Genomic DNA, 21,999 nt, shown 5'->3' with positions numbered 1-21,999 from the left:
TTTGTTCATCCCGCACATTACTCTGTATGTGCAGCTTTAGTACTGACACACGGCTCCTGAATATGTTATCACAAGTGTATGAAAGCACAAGCCTTTGTTCATCCCGCACATTGCTCTGTATGTACAGCTTTAGTACTAACACACGGCTCGTGAATATGTTATCACAAGTGTATGAAAGCACAAGCCTTTGTTCATCCTGCACGTTACTCTGTATGTGCAGCTTTAGTAATGACACACGGCTCCTGAATATGTTATCACAAGTGTATGAAAGCACAAGCCTTTGTTCATCCTGCACATTACTCTGTATGTGCAGCTTTAGTACTGACACACGGCTCCTGAATATGTTATCACAAGTGTATGAAAGCACAAGCCTTTGTTCATCCCGCACATTACTCTGTATGTGCAGCTTTAGTACTGTCTCACGGCTCCTGAATATGTTATCACAAGTGTATGAAAGCACAAGCCTTTGTTCATACTGCACATTGCTCTGTATGTGCAGCTTTAGTACTGACACACGGCTCCTGAATATGTTATCACAAGTGTATGAAAGCACAAGCCTTTGTTCATCCTGCACATTGCTCTGTATGTGCAGCTTTAGTACTGTCTCACGGCTCCTATGTTATCACAAGTGTATGAAAGCACAAGCCTTTGTTCATCCCGCACATTACTCTATGTGCAGCTTTGGTACTGACACACGGCTCCTGAATATGTTATCACAAGTGTATGAAAGCACAAGCCTTTGTTCATCCCGCACATTACTCTGTATGTGCAGCTTTAGTACTGTTTCACGGCTCCTGAATATGTTATCACAAGTGTATGAAAGCACATGCCTTTGTTCATCCCGCACATTACTCTGTATGTGCAGCTTTAGTACTGTCTCACGGTTCCTGAATATGTTATCACAAGTGTATGAAAGCACAAGCCTTTGTTCATCCCGCACATTGCTCTGTATGTGCAGCTTTAGTACTGTCTCACGGCTCCTGAATATGTTATCACAAGTGTATGAAAGCACAAGCCTTTGTTCATCCTGCACATTGCTCTGTATGTGCAGCTTTAGTACTGACACACGGCTCCTGAATATGTTATCACAAGTGTATGAAAGCACAAGCCTTTGTTCATCCCGCACATTACTCTGTATGTGCAGCTTTAGTACTGACACACGGCTCCTGAATATGTTATCACAAGTGTATGAAAGCACAAGCCTTTGTTCATCGTGCACATTACTCTGTATGTGCAGCTTTAGTACTGACACACGGCTCCTGAATATGTTATCACAAGTGTATGAAAGCACAAGCCTTTGTTCATCCTGCACATTGCTCTGTATGTGCAGCTTTAGTACTGACACACGGCTCCTGAATATGTTACCACAAGTGTATGAAAGCACAAGCCTTTGTTCATCCCGCACATTGCTCTGTATGTGCAGCTTTAGTACTGTCTCACGGCTCCTGAATATGTTATCACAAGTGTATGAAAGCACAAGCCTTTGTTCATCCCGCACATTACTCTGTATGTGCAGCTTTAGTACTGAAACACGGCTCCTGAATATGTTATCACAAGTGTATGAAAGCACAAGCCTTTGTTCATCCCGCACATTGCTCTGTATGTGCAGCTTTATTCCTGACACACGGCTCCTGAATATGTTATCACAAGTGTATGAAAGCACAAGCCTTTGTTCATCCTGCACATTACTCTGTATGTGCAGCTTTAGTACTGACACACGGCTCCTGAGTATGTTATCACAAGTGTATGAAAGCACAAGCCTTTGTTCATCCCGCACATTACTCTGTATGTGCAGCTTTAGTACTGTCTCACGGCTCCTGAATATGTTATCACAAGTGTATGAAAGCACAAGCCTTTGTTCATCCTGCACATTGCTCTGTATGTGCAGCTTTAGTACTGACACACGGCTCCTGAATATGTTATCACAAGTGTATGAAAGCACAAGCCTTTGTTCATCCCGCACATTGCTCTGTATGTGCAGCTTTAGTACTGTCACACGGCTCCTGAATGTGTTATCACAAGTGTATGAAAGCACAAGCCTTTGTTCATCCCGCAGATTACTCTGTATGTGCAGCTTTAGTACTGACACACGGCTCCTGAGTATGTTATCACAAGTGTATGAAAGCACAAGCCTTTGTTCATCCCGCACATTACTCTGTATGTGCAGCTTTAGTACTGTCTCACGGCTCCTGAATATGTTATCACAAGTGTATGAAAGCACAAGCCTTTGTTCATCCCGCACATTACTCTGTATGTGCAGCTTTAGTACTGTCTCACGGTTCCTGAATATGTTATCACAAGTGTATGAAAGCACAAGCCTTTGTTCATACTGCACATTGCTCTGTATGTGCAGCTTTAGTACTGACACACAGCTCCTGAATATGTTATCACAAGTGTATGAAAGCACAAGCCTTTGTTCATCCTGCACATTGCTCTGTATGTGCAGCTTTAGTACTGACACACGGCTCCTGAATATGTTATCACAAGTGTATGAAAGCACAAGCCTTTATTCATCCCGCACATTGCTCTGTATGTGCAGCTTTAGTACTGACACACTGCTCCTGAATATGTTATCACAAGTGTATGAAAGCACAAGCCTTTGTTCATCGTGCACAATACTCTGTATGTGCAGCTTTAGTACTGACACACGGCTCCTGAATATGTTATCACAAGTGTATGAAAGCACAAGCATTTGTTCATACTGCACATTGCTCTGTATGTGCAGCTTTAGTACTGACACACGGCTCCTGAATATGTTATCACAAGTGTATGAAAGCACAAGCCTTTGTTCATCCTGCACATTGCTCTGTATGTGCAGCTTTAGTACTGTCTCACGGCTCCTGAATATGTTATCACAAGTGTATGAAAGCACAAGCCTTTTTTCATCCTGCACATTGCTCTATATGTGCAGCTTTAGTACTGTCTCACGGCTCCTGAATATGTTATCACAAGTGTATGAAAGCACAAGCCTTTGTTCATCCCGCACATTACTCTGTATGTGCAGCTTTAGTACTGTCTCACGGTTCCTGAATATGTTATCACAAGTGTATAAAAGCACGAGCCTTTGTTCATACTGCACATTGCTCTGTATGTGCAGCTTTAGTACTGACACACGGCTCCTGAATATGTTATCACAAGTGTATGAAAGCACAAGCCTTTGTTCATCCTGCACATTGCTCTGTATGTGCAGCTTTAGTACTGACACACGGCTCCTGAATATGTTATCACAAGTGTATGAAAGCACAAGGCTTTGTTCATCCTGCACATTGCTCTGTATGTGCAGCTTTAGTACTGACACACTGGCTCCTGAATGTGTTATCACAAGTGTATGAAAGCACAAGGCTTTGTTCATCCCGCACATTGCTCTGTATGTGCACCTTTAGTACTGTCTCACGGTTCCTGAATATGTTATCACAAGTGTATGAAAGCACAAGCCTTTATTCATCCTGCACATTACTCTGTATGTGCAGCTTTAGTACTGTCTCACGGCTCCTGAATATGTTATCACAAGTGTATGAAAGCACAAGCCTTTGTTCATCCCGCACATTACTCTGTATGTGCAGCTTTAGTACTGTCTCACGGCTCCTGAATATGTTATCACAAGTGTATGAAAGCACAAGCCTTTGTTCATCCCGCACATTGCTCTGTATGTGCAGCTTTAGTACTGAAACACGGCTCCTGAATATGTTATCACAAGTGTATGAAAGCACAAGCCTTTGTTCATCCCGCACATTGCTCTGTATGTGCAGCTTTAGTACTGACACACGGCTCCTGAATATGTTATCACAAGTGTATGAAAGCACAAGCCTTTGTTCATCCTGCACATTACTCTGTATGTGCAGCTTTAGTACTGACACAGGGCTCCTGAGTATGTTATCACAAGTGTATGAAAGCACAAGCCTTTGTTCATCCCGCACATTACTCTGTATGTGCAGCTTTAGTACTGTCTCACGGCTCCTGAATATGTTATCACAAGTGTATGAAAGCACAAGCCTTTGTTCATCCTGCACATTGCTCTGTATGTGCAGCTTTAGTACTGACACACGGCTCCTGAATATGTTATCACAAGTGTATGAAAGCACAAGCCTTTGTTCATCCCGCACATTGCTCTGTATGTGCAGCTTTAGTACTGTCACACGGCTCCTGAATGTGTTATCACAAGTGTATGAAAGCACAAGCCTTTGTTCATCCCGCAGATTACTCTGTATATGCAGCTTTAGTACTGACACACGGCTCCTGAGTATGTTATCACAAGTGTATGAAAGCACAAGCCTTTGTTCATCCCGCACATTACTCTGTATGTGCAGCTTTAGTACTGTCTCACGGCTCCTGAATATGTTATCACAAGTGTATGAAAGCACAAGCCTTTGTTCATCCCGCACATTACTCTGTATGTGCAGCTTTAGTACTGTCTCACGGCTCCTGAATATGTTATCACAAGTGTATGAAAGCCCAAGCCTTTGTTCATCCTGCACATTGCTCTGTATGTGCAGCTTTAGTACTGACACACGGCTCCTGAATATGTTATCACAAGTGTATGAAAGCACAAGCCTTTGTTCATCCTGCACATTGCTCTGTATGTGCAGCTTTAGTACTGACACACGGCTCCTGAATATGTTATCACAAGTGTATGAAAGCACAAGCCTTTCTTCATCCCGCACATTACTCTGTATGTGCAGCTTTAGTACTGACACACGGCTCCTGAATATGTTAGCACAAGTGTATGAAAGCACAAGCCTTTGTTCATCGTGCACATTACTCTGTATGTGCAGCTTTAGTACTGACACACGGCTCCTGAATATGTTATCACAAGTGTATGAAAGCACAAGCCTTTGTTCATCCTGCACATTGCTCTGTATGTGCAGCTTTAGTACTGACACACGGCTCCTGAATATGTTATCACAAGTGTATGAAAGCACAAGCCTTTGTTCATCCCGCACATTACTCTGTATGTGCAGCTTTAGTACTAACACACGGCTCCTGAATATGTTATCACAAGTGTATGAAAGCACAAGCCTTTGTTCATCACGCACATTACTCTGTATGTGCAGCTTTAGTACTGTCTCACGGTTCCTGAATATGTTATCACAAGTGTATGAAAGCACGAGCCTTTGTTCATCCCGCACATTACACTGTATGTGCAGCTTTAGTACTGACACACGGCTCCTCAATATGTTATCACACGTGTATGAAAGCACAAGCCTTTGTTCATCCCGCACATTACTCTGTATGTGCAGCTTTAGTACTGTCTCACGGTTCCTGAATATGTTATCACAAGTGTATGAAAGCACAAGCCTTTGTTCATCCTGCACATTACTCTGTATGTGCAGCTTTAGTACTGTCTCACGGTTCCTGAATATGTTATCACAAGTGTATGAAAGCACGAGCCTTTGTTCATCTTGCACATTGCTCTGTATGTTGCTGTGTGTTTATCGGTAACTACCAAGTCCCACCCTGTTCTGTGTATGTTTGTGCTCATATCTTCAGATGTCACAGGACAAGCATAATAAATGTTTTGTATCTCTGGTTATTATTCACCCCCTTCAGACAAACATGCATGATCAGGTTGCATGTAGTGGTTCTTCATTTTATTTTAACTACCACTTTTGCACAAACTTAAAGGGATATTAAACCCATTTTTTTTTCTTTTATGATTCAGAGAGAGCAGCAATCTTAATCAACTGTCCTAATTTACTCCTATTATCAATTTGTTTTCATTCTTTTTTTATTTTTATTTGAAAAAGCAGGAATGTAAGCTTAGGAGTTGGCCCAATTTTTGGTTCAGCACCTGGGTAATGCTTGCTGATTGGTGACTACATGTAGGTGCTACTCAGAGTTCTGAACAAAAAATTGGCCAGCTCCTAAGCTTACATTCCTGCTTTTTCAAATAAAGATACTAAAAGAACAAAGAAAAAATAATAGCATTCAATTAGTAAGTTTCTTGGGTTTCATATCATTTTTTTTCTAGTTTGGCAAGGTAGGAGGTACAGCACATTGCCCTGAGCACGCTCCCAGTGCTGCAGCGGCTGTTAAATATAACTTTATAGATATAGCTGAAGCAGAGGTGTCGGACGGTGCTCTGCTCTCACCTAATTGGGCGGGAGGTGCGGCTTGAGATTGGTTGTGTTTCCTGCCTTACCAATAAAACCACTAGACTGACACAAGCGAGGCATTAAACATCTATTTATAAAGTGATTGGAATCACTACACATTACTGTGTAATCCTATTTTATGTTCACGGTCTGGGCGGAGACAGGTTAATTAAAGGGACATTCACAAATAAACGCTAATGATTCAAATAGGGCATGTCATTGTATACAACCTTTGCTTTGTTTTCTTGGTATTCTTTGTTGAAAGCTAAACCTAGGTTGGCTCATATACTCATTTCTAAGCCCTTGAAGGCCGCCTATTATCTGAATGCATTTGACAGTTTTTCACAGCTAGACCGTGCTAGTTCATGTGTGTCATATAGATAACATTGAGTTCACGCACGTGAAGTTACCTAGGAGTCAGCACTGATGGGCTAAAATACAAGTCTGTCAAAAGCACTGACATAAGGGGGCTGTCAGCAGAGGCTTAGATACAAGTTAATCACATAAGTAAAAGTGAGATAAGGAGCAGTCTGCAGAGGCTTAGATACAAGATAATCACAGAGGTAAAACTGAGATAAGGGGGCAGTCTGCAGAGGCTTAGATACAAGGTAATCACAGAGGTAAAACTGAGATAAGGGGCACTCTGCAGATGCTTAGATACAAGGTAATCACAGAGGTAAAACTGAGATAAGGGGGCAGTCTGCAGAGGCTTAGATACAAGGTAATCACAGAGGTAAAACTGAGATAAGGAGCAGTCTGCAGAGGCTTAGATACAGGGTAATCACAGAGGTAAAACCGAGATAAGGGGCCGTATGCAGAGTCTTAGATACAGGGTAATCACAGAGGTAAAACTGAGATAAGGGGGCAGTCTGCAGAGGCTTAGATACAAGGTAATCACAGAGGTAAAACTGAGATAAGGGGGCAGTCCGCCGAGGCTAGATATAAGGTAATCACAGAGGTAAAACTGAGATAAGGGGGTAGTCTGCAGAGGCTTAGATACAAGGTAATCACAGAGGTAAAACTGAGATAAGGGGGCAGTCTGCAGAGGCTTAGCTACAAGGTAATCACAGAGGTAAAACTGAGATAAGGAGCAGTCTGCAGAGGCTTAGATACAGGGTAATCACAGAGGTAAAACTGAGATAAGGGGCCGTATGCAGAGTCTTAGATACAGGGTAATCACAGAGGTAAAACTGAGATAAGGGGCCGTCTGCAGAGTCTTAGATACAGGGTAATCTCAAAGGGTAAAACTGAGATAAGGGGGCAGTCTGCAGAGGCTTAGATACAGGGTAATCACAGAGGTAAAAGTGAGATAAGGGGCAGTCTGCAGAGGCTTAGATACACGGTAATCACAGAGGTAAAACTGAGATAAGGTGGCAGTCTGCAGAGGCTTAGATACAGGGTAATCACAGAGGTAATACTGAGATAAGGGGGCAGTTTTCAGAGGCTTAGATACAGGGTAATCACAGAGGTAAAACTGAGATAAGGGGGCTGTCTGCAGAGGCTTAGATACAGGGTAATCAGAGGTAAAACTGAGATAATGGGGCAGTCTGCAGAGACTTAGATACAAGGTAATCACAGAGGTAAAAAGTATATTAATTTAACTGAGATAAGGGGGCTGTCTGCAGAGGCTTAGATACAGGGTAATCAGAGGTAAAACTGAGATAAGGGGCAGTCTGCAGAGGCTTAGATACAAGGTAATCACAGAGGTAAAACTGAGATAAGGGGGCAGTCTGCAGAGGCTTAGATACAAGGTAATCACAGAGGTAAAACTGAGATAAGGGAGCAGTCTGCAGAGGCTTAGATACAAGGTAATCACAGAGGTAAAACTGAGATAAGGGGCAGTCTGCAGAGGCTTAGATACAAGGTAACCACAGAGGTAAAATGTATATTAATATAACGGTGTTGGTTATGCAGAACTGGGTAATGTTTAATAAAGGTATTATCTGTCTTTATATACAATAAAAGTTCTGGAGTACACTGTCCATTTAAAGCAATTAAATGTTATATGGAGCACACATTTACTTTTCCTTGATTGCTTGGCATCTGCATAGAGACTAAACAGCGCGTCAGTACATTAATATCTGACTCTTGTGTTTATGATGCAGGTGCAGATTGATCATTATGTGTCCCTGATCCAGGAGCAGGTGAAATCCATAACAGAGAAGTAAGTGTATTATTATTATCATTAGTTATTTGTAGAGCGCCAACAGAGTGCACAGCGCTATAAACACCTGGGGTAATATAGTCGTGCACATAGGGCGTAATGTAGAAACAAGAATGTGTAAGGAAGGTAGCGACCGTGCGGCAATATCTCACTGAGGATAGTGTAATGAATTAGTAATAAGGCTATAGATGCACCTTTAAAATCGGCTTAAAATGAGTATTCTGTGAAATGCTTGTAAACAAAAAGTACATAGATAAAGGCAGGGCATGTATCACATAGGATATATTTAATAGTCCAAATCTAGATAAGTCAGTAAATTCATAAACGTATAAACAGCTCAGTAGTTATATAAATAAGAACCATGTGTTTATATCTAAAGGTTCAAGCAATAATAAAATCACACACAAAACATGAGCTCTCTAAAATCATATAGGTTAGCCAACCTTAAAACACACGAAAAAAATGAGCTTTAAAAGAATGAATCCTATTTGATACATGCCCTGCCTTTATCTATGTACTTTTTTTTTAATACAAGCATTTCACAGAATACTCATATAATTTCTAGCTGATTTTAAAGGTGCATCTATAGCCTTATTACATATATTCATTACACTATCCTCAGTGAGATATTTCCATACGGGCGCTACCCACTCCTGTATCTGACATTCTTCGTGTTCTTGGGGAAGAAATCTGATTTAGAAGGTTAGCTCATCTCCCACTAGTGCATATTATCTGAATCCCATACTCTGTCACTAGTAGCCTGTTAGTTGGCGCATCAGTTTAAAAGGTTGCAGTGCACAGGATTTAGTAATATGTTCTGCAAAGACAGCGGTTTTATCATAAAGACTTGTGTGCGGCAGAACAGACTAGGGCTGCACATCATTCTGCTCTAGTTTATCATATCCGACCTAACCCCGGCAAAGGCATTAATCATATAGTTAAATGTACAATTGGTTTCCCCTTAATGTGTTTTCAATTACTTTGGTTTATATTTTTGTATATGAAATATCTGTGTTCATTAGGTCTCTTTATATACACAAGTCTTATGTCTCTATACATAGAAAGCAATTAACATTTTAGTACCTATCTCTCCCACCCCCACTTTGCTGCTGCCACCACATCGTGCTTACGTAGTTTTCATATTTTCAGTATTGGTACTAGTTTCAACAGGCATATATAGCTATGTTCAAATGCCAAAGGTAATAAAGCTGTTTGCAAAGAGTTTAAAGGGACACTGTACCCAAAAATTTTCTTTCGTGATTCAGATTAAGCATGACATTTTAAGCAACTTTCTAATTTACTCCTATTATCAAATTTTCTTCATTCTCTTGGTATCTTTATTTGAAATGCAAGAATGTAAGTTTAGATGCCGGACCATTTTTGGTGAACAACCTGGGTTGTCCTTGCTGATTGGTGGATAAATTCATCCACCAAAAAAAAAGTGCTGTCCTGAGTACTGACACCAAAAAAAATCTTAGATGCCTTCTTTTTCAAATAATGATAGCAAGAGAACGAAGAAAAATTGATAATAGGAGTAAATTAGAAAGTTGCTTAAAATTGCATGCTCTTTCTGAATTACTAAAGAAAAAATTTGGGTTCAGTGTCCCTTTAATACACTCCAGCAGGTAAAATGGATCTTGGGGAGACAACTTTGCAGTGAACTGTCCCTTTAAAATATTATTCTGGAGCCGCAGACTTGGCTGATGAGACAAACAGCACAGTGAGTTATCTGTCCGTTTGGCAACGCTGTGTGATGTGGGACTCTAGTGTACAGAAGGGCACCAGCATAATGTGTGCTACTGCGCAGGAGAGCGCCATTACACGGCATTAACCTTGTACAATACGTAACAGGATGATAGGATTCCGTCAGGTAGTTACAAATGGTAGCACTGGCTGGCATGTGTAAAAGTGTCATTATATTGTGCGCCACTGCGCAGGACAGCGCCATTACACAGCATTAACCTTGAGTAATACGTAACACAGGATCAGGTAGTCGCAATCGGCCTGTGCACGCGTCGTCATTTCTTTTTTAAGACACAAGTCCACGGATCATCTTAATTACTAATGGGATATTCACCTCTTGGTCAGCAGGAGGAGGCAAAGAGCACCACAGCAGAGCTGTTAAATAGCTCCTCCCTTCCCTCCCACCCCAGTCATTCTCTTTGCCTACGTTAGTGATAGGAAGAGGTAAAGTGAGGTGTTAGAAAAAGATTCTTCAATCAAGAGTTTATTATTTTTAAAGTAGTGCCAGAGTGTGCTGCTTTGTTCTGGGGTGTAGCTGTAGTCCAAGTCAGTCTCTTCAGTAGAGCAATGGTGGCTTTAGAGCAATGGGAACTTGTGGGACATAATTCTCACTGCGCCTCCCATATTGTTATGCTGCCCTTCTCAGGATGACCTAAGCAATATCTAACTCAGGTAATATCTGTTTCCACAGGGCTATGGGAGGGAGAGGACCTCCTACACCTGTTGGAGCTGTCTTGCTGTCAGACAGCATTAAGGTTAGTGCATATTCTAGTGATTCTGGGGCACACTTAGTTAAGCTCAGAGTGGACTCTGCACGGACATATTATTACTTTTATTTCTCCTGTTAAGTGTGGTCAGTCCACGGGTCATCATTACTTCTGGGATATTAACTCCTCCCCAACAGGAAGTGCAAGAGGATTCACCCAGCAGAGCTGCTATATAGCTCCTCCCCTCTACATCACCCCCAGTCATTCTCTTGCACCCAACGAATAGATAGGATGTGTGAGAGGACTGTGGTGATTATACTTAGTTTCATACCTTCAATCAAAAGTTTGTTATTTTATAATAGCACCGGAGTGTGTTATTCCTTCTCTGGTAGAATTTGAAGAAGAATCTACCTGAGTTTTTTCTATGATTTTAGCCGGCGTAGTTAAGATCATATTGCTGTTTCTCGGCCATCTGAGGAGAGGTAAACTTCAGATCAGGGGACAGCGGGCAGATTAATCTGCAAAGAGGTATGTAGCAGCTTATTATTTTCTGACAATGGAATTGATGAGAAAATTCTGCCATACCGATATAATGTAAACTCAGCCTTAAATGCAGTAGCAGCAACTGGTATCAGGCTGTCATGTATGTATATTTTACACTTCAGTATTCTGGGGAATGGCACTTCACTGGAATTATACTGTATGCATAAGACTTTAGCCTAATTTGCAGGGACTAGCAACAGGCTTTTTAATAACACTTAATTTATTTTATGTTAAACGTTTTTTGCTGGCATGTAAAATCGTTTAATTTTCTGAGGTACTGGGTGAAAAAATGTTTTGGGCACTATTTTTTTCCACTTGGCAGTCGTTTTATTTAATTTATGACAGTTTACTGATCTCTCTCACTGTTGTGTGTGAGGGGGAGGGGCCTTTTTTGGCGCTTTTGCTACGCATCAAAAAATTCAGTCAGAAGTTCATTGTCTTCCCTGCATGATCCGGTTCATCTCTACAGAACTCAGGGGTCTTCAAAACTTGTTTTGAGGGAGGTAATCACTCACAGCAGAGCTGTGAGATTGTAGTTGACTGTGATAAAAAACGTTTATTTCTGTATTTTTTTTCTGCTATCAGGGTTAGTTATCCTTTGCTAATGGGAGCAATCCTTTGCTAAAATTGTGTTTTTACAAAGATTTGATGCTATAACTTTTCAGTTTATTAATTTTCAACTGTCATAATTTTTTCTGTGCTTCTTATAGGCACAGTACGTTTTCATATTATAGTAAATTACTTGAAAAGTATTTCCAAGTTGCTAGTTTATTTGCTAGTGTGTTAAACATGTCTGATTCAGAGGAAGATATCTGTGCTATATGTGCTAAAGCCAAAGTGGAGCCCAATAGAAATTTATGTACTAACTGCATTGATGCTACTTTAAATAAAAGTCAATCTGTACAAATTGAACATATTTCTCCAAACAACGAGGGGAGAGTTATGCCGACTAACTCGCCTCACGTGTCAGTACCTGCATCTCCCGCTCGGGAGGTGCGTGATATTGTAGCGCCGAGTACATCTGGGCGGCCATTACAAATCACATTACAGGATATGGCTACTGTTATGACTGAAGTTTTGGCTAAATTACCAGAACTAAGAGGTAAGCGTGATCACTCTGGGGTGAGAACAGAGTGCGCTGATAATATTAGGGCCATGTCAGACACTGCGTCACAATTTGCAGAACATGAGGACGGAGAGCTTCATTCTGCGGGTGACGGTTCTGATCCAAACAAACTGCATTCAGACATTTCAAATTTTAAATTTAAGCTGGAAAACCTCCGTGTATTACTAGGGGAGGTGTTAGCGGCTCTGAATGATTGTAACACAGTTGCAATACCAGAGAAAATGTGTAGGTTGGATAAATATTTTGCGGTACCGTTGAGTACTGATGTTTTTCCTATACCTAAGAGACTTAGAGACTTACTGAAATTGTTACTAAGGAGTGGGACAGACCCGGTGTGCCGTTCTCACCCCCCCCGATATTTAGAAAGATGTTTCCAATAGACGCCACCACACGGGACTTATGGCAAACGGTCCCTAAGGTGGAGGGAGCAGTTTCTACTTTAGCTAAGCGTACCACTATCCCGGTGGAGGATAGCTGTGCCTTTTCAGATCCAATGGATAAAAAGTTAGAGGGTTACCTTAAGAAAATGTTTGTTCAACAAGGTTTTATATTGCAACCTCTTGCATGCATTGCGCCTGTCACGGCTGCAGCAGCATTTTGGTTTGAGTCTCTGGAAGAGACACTTGAATCAGCTCCATTAGATGAGATTACACACAAGCTTAAAGCCCTTAAGTTAGCTAACTCATTTATTTCGGATGCCGTAGTACATTTAACTAAACTTACGGCTAAGAATTCCGGATTCGCCATTCAGGCGCGCAGAGCACTGTGGCTAAAATCCTGGTCAGCTGACGTTACTTCTAAATCTAAATTACTTAATATACCTTTCAAAGGGCAGACCTTATTCGGGCCCGGGTTGAAAGAAATTATCGCTGACATTACAGGAGGTAAAGGCCATGCCCTGCCTCAAGACAGAGCCAAACCTAAGGCTAGACAGTCTAATTTTCGTTCCTTTCGTAATTTCAAAGCAGGAGCAGCATCAACTTCATCTGCACCAAAACAGGAAGGAGCTGTTGCTTGCTACAGACAAGGCTGGAGACCTAACCAGTCCTGGAACAAGGGCAAGCAGGCCAGGAAACCTGCTGCTGCCCCTAAGACAGCATGAATTGAGGGCCCCCGATCCGGGAACGGATCTAGTGGGGGGCAGACTTTCTCTCTTCGCCCAGGCTTGGGCAAGAGATGTCCAGGATCCCTGGGCGTTAGAGATCATATCTCAGGGATACCTTCTGGACTTCAAATCCTAACCCCCAAGAGGGAGATTTCATCTGTCAAGGTTGTCAACAAACCAAATAAAGAAAGAGGCGTTTCTACGCTGCGTACAAGATCTTTTATTAATGGGCGTGATCCATCCGGTTCCGCGGTCGGAACAAGGACAAGGGTTTTACTCAAATCTGTTTGTGGTTCCCAAAAAAGAGGGAACTTTCAGGCCAATCTTGGATTTAAAGATCCTAAACAAATTCCTAAGAGTTCCATCGTTCAAAATGGAAACTATTCGGACAATTTTACCCATGATCCAAAAGGGTCAGTACATGACCACAGTGGATTTAAAGGATGCTTACCTTCACATACCGATTCACAAAGATCATTACCGGTATCTAAGGTTTGCCTTTCTAGACAGGCATTACCAGTTTGTAGCTCTTCCATTCGGATTGGCTACGGCTCCAAGAATCTTCACAAAGGTTCTGGGTGCTCTTCTGGCGGTACTAAGACCGCGAGGAATTTCGGTAGCTCCATACCTAGACGATATTCTGATACAAGCTTCAAGCTTTCAAACTGCCAAGTCTCATACAGAGTTAGTACTGGCATTTCTAAGGTCGCATGGATGGAAGGTGAACGAAAAGAAGAGTTCTCTCTTTCCACTCACAAGAGTTCCCTTCTTGGGGACTCTTATAGATTCTGTAGAAATGAAGATTTACCTGACAGAAGACAGGTTAACAAAGCTTCAAAATGCATGCCGTGTCCTTCATTCCATTCAACACCCGTCAGTAGCTCAATGCATGGAGGTGATCGGCTTAATGGTAGCGGCAATGGACATAGTACCCTTTGCACGCCTACATCTCAGACCGCTGCAATTGTGCATGCTAAGTCAGTGGAATGGGGATTACTCAGACTTGTCCCCTACTCTGAATCTGGATCAAGAGACCAGAAATTCTCTTCTATGGTGGCTTTCTCGGCCACATCTGTCCAGGGGGATGCCATTCAGCAGGCCGGACTGGACAATTGTAACAACAGACGCCAGCCTACTAGGTTGGGGCGCTGTCTGGAATTCTCTGAAGGCTCAGGGACAATGGAATCAGGAGGAGAGTCTCCTACCAATAAACATTCTGGAATTGAGAGCAGTTCTCAATGCCCTTCTGGCTTGGCCCCAGTTAACAACTCGGGGGTTCATCAGGTTTCAGTCGGACAACATTACGACTGTAGCTTACATCAACCATCAGGGAGGGACAAGAAGCTCCCTAGCAATGATGGAAGTATCAAAGATAATTCGCTGGGCAGAGTCTCACTCTTGCCACCTGTCAGCAATCCACATCCCGGGAGTGGAGAACTGGGAGGCGGATTTCCTAAGTCGTCAGACTTTTCATCCGGGGGAGTGGGAACTTCATCCGGAGGTCTTTGCCCAAATACTTTGACGTTGGGGCAAACCAGAGATAGATCTCATGGCGTCTCGACAGAACGCCAAGCTTCCTCGTTACGGGTCCAGATCCAGGGATCCGGGAGCGGTTCTGATAGATGCTTTGACAGCACCTTGGACCTTCGGGATGGCTTATGTGTTTCCACCCTTCCCGATGCTTCCTCGATTGATTGCCAGAATCAAACAGGAGAGAGCATCCGTGATTCTAATAGCGCCTGCATGGCCACGCAGGACTTGGTATGCAGATCTAGTGGACATGTCATCCTGTCCACCTTGGTCTCTACCTCTGAAACAGGACCTTCTGATCCAGGGTCCCTTCAAACATCAAAATCTAATTTCTCTGAAGCTGACTGCTTGGAAATTGAACGCTTGATTTCTCCAACATAGGTGTGTCCGGTCCACGGCGTCATCCTTACTTGTGGGATATTCTCTTCCCCAACAGGAAATGGCAAAGAGCCCAGCAAAGCTGGTCACATGATCCCTCCTAGGCTCCGCCTACCCCAGTCATTCTCTTTGCCGTTGTACAGGCAACATCTCCACGGAGATGGCTTAGAGTTTTTTAGTGTTTAACTGTAGTTTTTATTATTCAATCAAGAGTTTGTTATTTTGAAATAGTGCTGGTATGTACTATTTACTCAGAAACAGAAAAGTGATGAAGATTTCTGTTTGTATGAGGAAAATGATTTTAGCAACCGTCACTAAAATCCATGGCTGTTCCACACAGGACTGTTGAGAGCAATTAACTTCAGTTGGGGGAACAGTGAGCAGTCTCTTGCTGCTTGAGGTATGACACATTCTAACAAGACGATGTAATGCTGGAAGCTGTCATTTTCCCTATGGGATCCGGTAAGCCATGTTTATTACGATCGTAAAAGGGCTTCACAAGGGCTTATTAAGACTGTAGACTTTTTCTGGGCTAAATCGATTCATTATTAAACACATATTTAGCCTTGAGGAATCATTTTATCTGGGTATTTTGATATAATAATATCGGCAGGCACTGGTTTAGACACCTTATTCTTTAGGGGCTTTCCCAAAGCATAGGCAGAGCCTCATTTTCGCGCCGGTGTTGCGCACTTGTTTTTGAGAGGCATGGCATGCAGTCGCATGTGAGAGGAGCTCTGATACTTAGAAAAGACTTTCTGAAGGCGTCATTTGGTATCGTATTCCCCTTTGGGCTTGGTTGGGTCTCAGCAAAGCAGATACCAGGGACTGTAAAGGGGTTAAAGTTCAAAACGGCTCCGGTTCCGTTATTTTAAGGGTTAAAGCTTCCAAATTTGGTGTGCAATACTTTTAAGGCTTTAAGACACTGTGGTGAAAATTTGGTGAATTTTGAACAATTCCTTCATGTTTTTTCGCAATTGCAGTAATAAAGTGTGTTCAGTTTAAAATTTAAAGTGACAGTAACGGTTTTATTTTAAAACGTTTTTTGTACTTTGTTATCAAGTTTATGCCTGTTTAACATGTCTGAACTACCAGATAGACTGTGTTCTGAATGTGGGGAAGCCAGAATTCCTATTCATTTAAATAAATGTGATTTATGTGACAATGACAATGATGCCCAAGATGATTCCTCAAGTGAGGGGAGTAAGCATGGTACTGCATCATTCCCTCCTTCGTCTACACGAGTCTTGCCCACTCAGGAGGCCCCTAGTACATCTAGCGCGCCAATACTCCTTACTATGCAACAATTAACGGCTGTAATGGATAATTCTGTCAAAAACATTTTAGCCAAAATGAACACTTATCAGCGTAAGCGCGACTGCTCTGTTTTAGATACTGAAGAGCATGACGACGCTGATAATAATATTTCTGAAGGGCCCCTAACCCAGTCTGATGGGGCCAGGGAGGTTTTGTCTGAGGGAGAAATTACTGATTCAGGGAACATTTCTCAACAAGCTGAACCTGATGTGATTACATTTAAATTTAAGTTGGAACATCTCCGCATTCTGCTTAAGGAGGTATTATCCACTCTGGATGATTGTGACAAGTTGGTCATCCCAGAGAAACTATGTAAAATGGACAAGTTCCTAGAGGTGCCGGGGCTCCCAGAAGCTTTTCCTATACCCAAGCGGGTGGCGGACATTGTTAATAAAGAATGGGAAAGGCCCGGTATTCCTTTCGTCCCTCCCCCCATATTTAAAAAATTGTTTCCTATGGTCGACCCCAGAAAGGACTTATGGCAGACAGTCCCCAAGGTCAAGGGAGCGGTTTCCACTTTAAACAAACGCACCACTATACCCATAGAGGATAGTTGTGCTTTCAAAGATCCTATGGATAAAAAATTAGAAGGTTTGCTTAAAAAGATGTTTGTTCAGCAGGGTTACCTTCTACAACCAATTTCATGCATTGTCCCTGTCGCTACAGCCGCATGTTTCTGGTTCGATGAGCTGATAAAGGCGGTCGATAGTGATTCTCCTCCTTATGAGGAGATTATGGACAGAATCAATGCTCTCAAATTGGCTAATTCTTTCACCCTAGACGCCACTTTGCAATTGGCTAGGTTAGCGGCTAAGAATTCTGGGTTTGCTATTGTGGCGCGCAGAGCGCTTTGGTTGAAATCTTGGTCGGCTGATGCGTCTTCCAAGAACAAGCTACTTAACATTCCTTTCAAGGGGAAAACGCTGTTTGGCCCTGACTTGAAAGAGATTATCTCTGATATCACTGGGGGTAAGGGCCACGCCCTTCCTCAGGATCGGCCTTTCAAGGCAAAAAATAAACCTAATTTTCGTCCCTTTCGTAGAAACGGACCAGCCCAAAGTGCTACGTCCTCTAAGCAAGAGGGTAATACTTCTCAAGCCAAGCCAGCTTGGAGACCAATGCAAGGCTGGAACAAGGGAAAGCAGGCCAAGAAACCTGCCACTGCTACCAAGACAGCATGAAATGTTGGCCCCCGATCCGGGACCGGATCTGGTGGGGGGCAGACTCTCTCTCTTCGCTCAGGCTTGGGCAAGAGATGTTCTGGATCCTTGGGCGCTAGAAATAGTCTCCCAAGGTTATCTTCTGGAATTCAAGGGACTTCCCCCAAGGGGGAGGTTCCACAGGTCTCAGTTGTCTTCAGACCACATAAAAAGACAGGCATTCTTACATTGTGTAGAAGACCTGTTAAAAATGGGAGTGATTCATCCTGTTCCATTAAGAGAACAAGGGATGGGGTTCTACTCCAATCTGTTCATAGTTCCCAAAAAAGAGGGAACGTTCAGACCAATCTTAGATCTCAAGATCTTAAACAAGTTTCTCAAGGTTCCTTCGTTCAAGATGGAAACCATTCGAACTATTCTTCCTTCCATCCAGGAAGGTCAATTCATGACCACGGTGGATTTAAAGGATGCGTATCTACATATTCCTATCCACAAGGAACATCATCGGTTCCTAAGGTTCGCATTCCTGGACAAGCATTACCAGTTCGTGGCGCTTCCTTTCGGATTAGCCACTGCTCCAAGGATTTTCACAAAGGTACTAGGGTCCCTTCTAGCTGTGCTAAGACCAAGGGGCATTTCTGTAGTACCTTACTTGGACGACATTCTGATTCAAGCGTCGTCCCTTCCTCAAGCAAAGGCTCACACGGACATTGTCCTGGCCTTTCTCAGATCTCACGGATGGAAAGTGAACGTGGAAAAGAGTTCTCTATCTCCGTCAACAAGGGTTCCCTTCTTGGGAACAATAATAGACTCCTTAGAAATGAGGATTTTTCTGACAGAGGCCAGAAAAACAAAACTTCTAGACTCTTGTCGGATACTTCATTCCGTTCCTCTTCCTTCCATAGCTCAGTGCATGGAAGTGATCGGGTTGATGGTAGCGGCAATGGACATAGTTCCTTTTGCGCGCATTCATCTAAGACCATTACAACTGTGCATGCTCAGTCAGTGGAATGGGGACTATACAGACTTGTCTCCGAAGATACAAGTAAATCAGAGGACCAGAGACTCACTCCGTTGGTGGCTGTCCCTGGACAACCTGTCACAAGGGATGACATTCCGCAGACCAGAGTGGGTCATTGTCACGACCGACGCCAGTCTGATGGGCTGGGGCGCGGTCTGGGGATCCCTGAAAGCTCAGGGTCTTTGGTCTCGGGAAGAATCTCTTCTACCGATCTGGAACTGAGAGCGATATTCAATGCTCTCAAGGCTTGGCCTCAGCTAGCGAGGGCCAAGTTCATACGGTTTCAATCAGACAACATGACAACTGTTGCGTACATCAACCATCAGGGGGGAACAAGGAGTTCCCTAGCGATGGAAGAAGTGACCAAAATCATTCTATGGGCGGAGTCTCACTCCTGCCACCTGTCTGCTATCCACATCCCAGGAGTGGAAAATTGGGAAGCGGATTTTCTGAGTCGTCAGACATTACATCCGGGGGAGTGGGAACTCCATCCGGAAATCTTTGCCCAAGTCACTCAGCTGTGGGGCATTCCAGACATGGATCTGATGGCCTCTCGTCAGAACTTTAAAGTTCCTTGCTACGGGTCCAGATCCAGGGATCCCAAGGCGGCTCTAGTGGATGCACTAGTAGCACCTTGGACCTTCAAACTAGCTTATGTGTTCCCGCCGTTTCCTCTCATCCCCAGGCTGGTAGCCAGGATCAATCAGGAGAGGGCGTCGGTGATCTTGATAGCTCCTGCGTGGCCACGCAGGACTTGGTATGCAGATCTGGTGAATATGTCATCGGCTCCACCTTGGAAGCTACCTTTGAGACGAGACCTGCTTGTTCAGGGTCCGTTCGAACATCCGAATCTGGTTTCACTCCAGCTGACTGCTTGGAGATTGAACGCTTGATCTTATCGAAGCGAGGGTTCTCAGATTCTGTTATCGATACTCTTGTTCAGGCCAGAAAGCCTGTAACTAGAAAGATTTACCACAAAATTTGGAAAAAATATATCTGTTGGTGTGAATCTAAAGGATTCCCTTGGGACAAGGTTAAGATTCCTAAGATTTTATCCTTCCTTCAAGAAGGATTGGAAAAAGGATTATCTGCAAGTTCCCTGAAGGGACAGATTTCTGCCTTGTCTGTGTTACTTCACAAAAAGCTGGCAGCTGTGCCAGATGTTCAAGCTTTTGTTCAGGCTCTGGTTAGAATTAAGCCTGTTTACAAACCTTTGACTCCTCCTTGGAGTCTCAATTTAGTTCTTTCAGTTCTTCAGGGGGTTCCGTTTGAACCCTTACATTCCGTTGATATTAAGTTATTATCTTGGAAAGTTTTGTTTTTAGTTGCAATTTCTTCTGCTAGAAGAGTTTCAGAATTATCTGCTCTGCAGTGTTCTCCTCCTTATCTGGTGTTCCATGCAGATAAGGTGGTTTTACGTACTAAACCTGGTTTTCTTCCAAAAGTTGTTTCTAACAAAAACATTAACCAGGAGATTATCGTACCTTCTCTGTGTCCGAAACCAGTTTCAAAGAAGGAACGTTTGTTGCACAATTTGGATGTTGTTCGCGCTCTAAAATTCTATTTAGATGCTACAAAGGATTTTAGACAAACATCTTCCTTGTTTGTTGTTTATTCCGGTAAAAGGAGAGGTCAAAAAGCAACTTCTACCTCTCTCTCTTTTTGGATTAAAAGCATCATCAGATTGGCTTACGAGACTGCCGGACGGCAGCCTCCCGAAAGAATCACAGCTCATTCCACTAGGGCTGTGGCTTCCACATGGGCCTTCAAGAACGAGGCTTCTGTTGATCAGATATGTAGGGCAGCGACTTGGTCTTCACTGCACACTTTTACCAAATTTTACAAGTTTGATACTTTTGCTTCTTCTGAGGCTATTTTTGGGAGAAAGGTTTTGCAAGCCGTGGTGCCTTCCATTTAGGTGACCTGATTTGCTCCCTCCCTTCATCCGTGTCCTAAAGCTTTGGTATTGGTTCCCACAAGTAAGGATGACGCCGTGGACCGGACACACCTATGTTGGAGAAAACAGAATTTATGTTTACCTGATAAATTACTTTCTCCAACGGTGTGTCCGGTCCACGGCCCGCCCTGGTTTTTTTAATCAGGTCTGATATTTTATTTTCTTTAACTACAGTCACCACGGTACCATATGGTTTCTCCTATGCAAATATTCCTCCTTAACGTCGGTCGAATGACTGGGGTAGGCGGAGCCTAGGAGGGATCATGTGACCAGCTTTGCTGGGCTCTTTGCCATTTCCTGTTGGGGAAGAGAATATCCCACAAGTAAGGATGACGCCGTGGACCGGACACACCGTTGGAGAAAGTAATTTATCAGGTAAACATAAATTCTGTTTTTATCAAAACGTGGTTTTCCTGAGTCAGTTATTGATACCTTAATACAGGCTAGGAAGCCTGTTACCAGAAAGATTTACCATAAGATATGGCGCAAATACTTATATTGGTGCGAATCCAAGAGTTACTCATGGAGTAAGGTTAGGATTCCGAGGATATTGTCTTTTCTACAAGAAGGTTTAGAAAAGGGTTTATCCGCTAGTTCCTTAAAGGGACAGATTTCAGCTCTGTCCATTCTTTTACACAAACGTCTGTCAGAAGTTCCGGACGTTCAAGCTTTTTGTCAGGCTTTAGCTAGGATCAAGCCTGTGTTTAAAACTGTTGCTCCACCATGGAGTTTGAACTTAGTTCTTAATGTTTTACAGGGTGTTCCGTTTGAACCCCTTCATTCCATTGATATCAAGCTGTTATCTTGGAAAGTTCTGTTTTTAATGGCGATTTCCTCGGCTCGAAGAGTCTCTGAGTTATCTGCCTTACATTGTGATTCTCCTTATCTGATTTTTCATTCAGACAAGGTAGTTCTGCGTACTAAACCTGGGTTCCTACCTAAGGTGGTCACTAACAGGAATATCAATCAAGAGATTGTGGTTCCATCTTTGTGTCCTAATCCTTCTTCGAAGAAGGAACGTCTGCTACACAATCTAGATGTAGTCCGTGCCCTGAAATTTTATCTACAGGCAACTAAGGATTTTCGACAAACGTCTTCCCTGTTTGTCGTTTATTCTGGTCAGAGGAGAGGTCAAAAAGCTTCGGCTACCTCTCTC

General features: G+C 42.9%; 1 protein-coding gene across 2 annotated transcripts in view; it reads left to right on the top strand.

Moving 5' to 3' along the window:
* Positions 1 to 21,999, top strand: part of LOC128665755 (reticulon-3) — a 284,724-nt gene that overhangs the window by 237,943 nt on the left and 24,782 nt on the right. For both annotated transcript variants that reach the window (XM_053719947.1, XM_053719946.1), the window contains exon 8: positions 8,198 to 8,256. In XM_053719947.1, coding sequence (XP_053575922.1) covers positions 8,198 to 8,256 — 59 coding nt within the window. The remainder of the gene's footprint in view (positions 1 to 8,197; positions 8,257 to 21,999) is intronic.

Source organism: Bombina bombina, chromosome 7 (genome assembly GCF_027579735.1).
Source record: "Bombina bombina isolate aBomBom1 chromosome 7, aBomBom1.pri, whole genome shotgun sequence".
Classification (NCBI taxonomy): domain Eukaryota; kingdom Metazoa; phylum Chordata; class Amphibia; order Anura; family Bombinatoridae; genus Bombina; species Bombina bombina.
The sequence above is the reverse complement of the archived record's forward strand: the minus strand, read 5'-3'. Positions and strand labels throughout refer to the sequence as shown.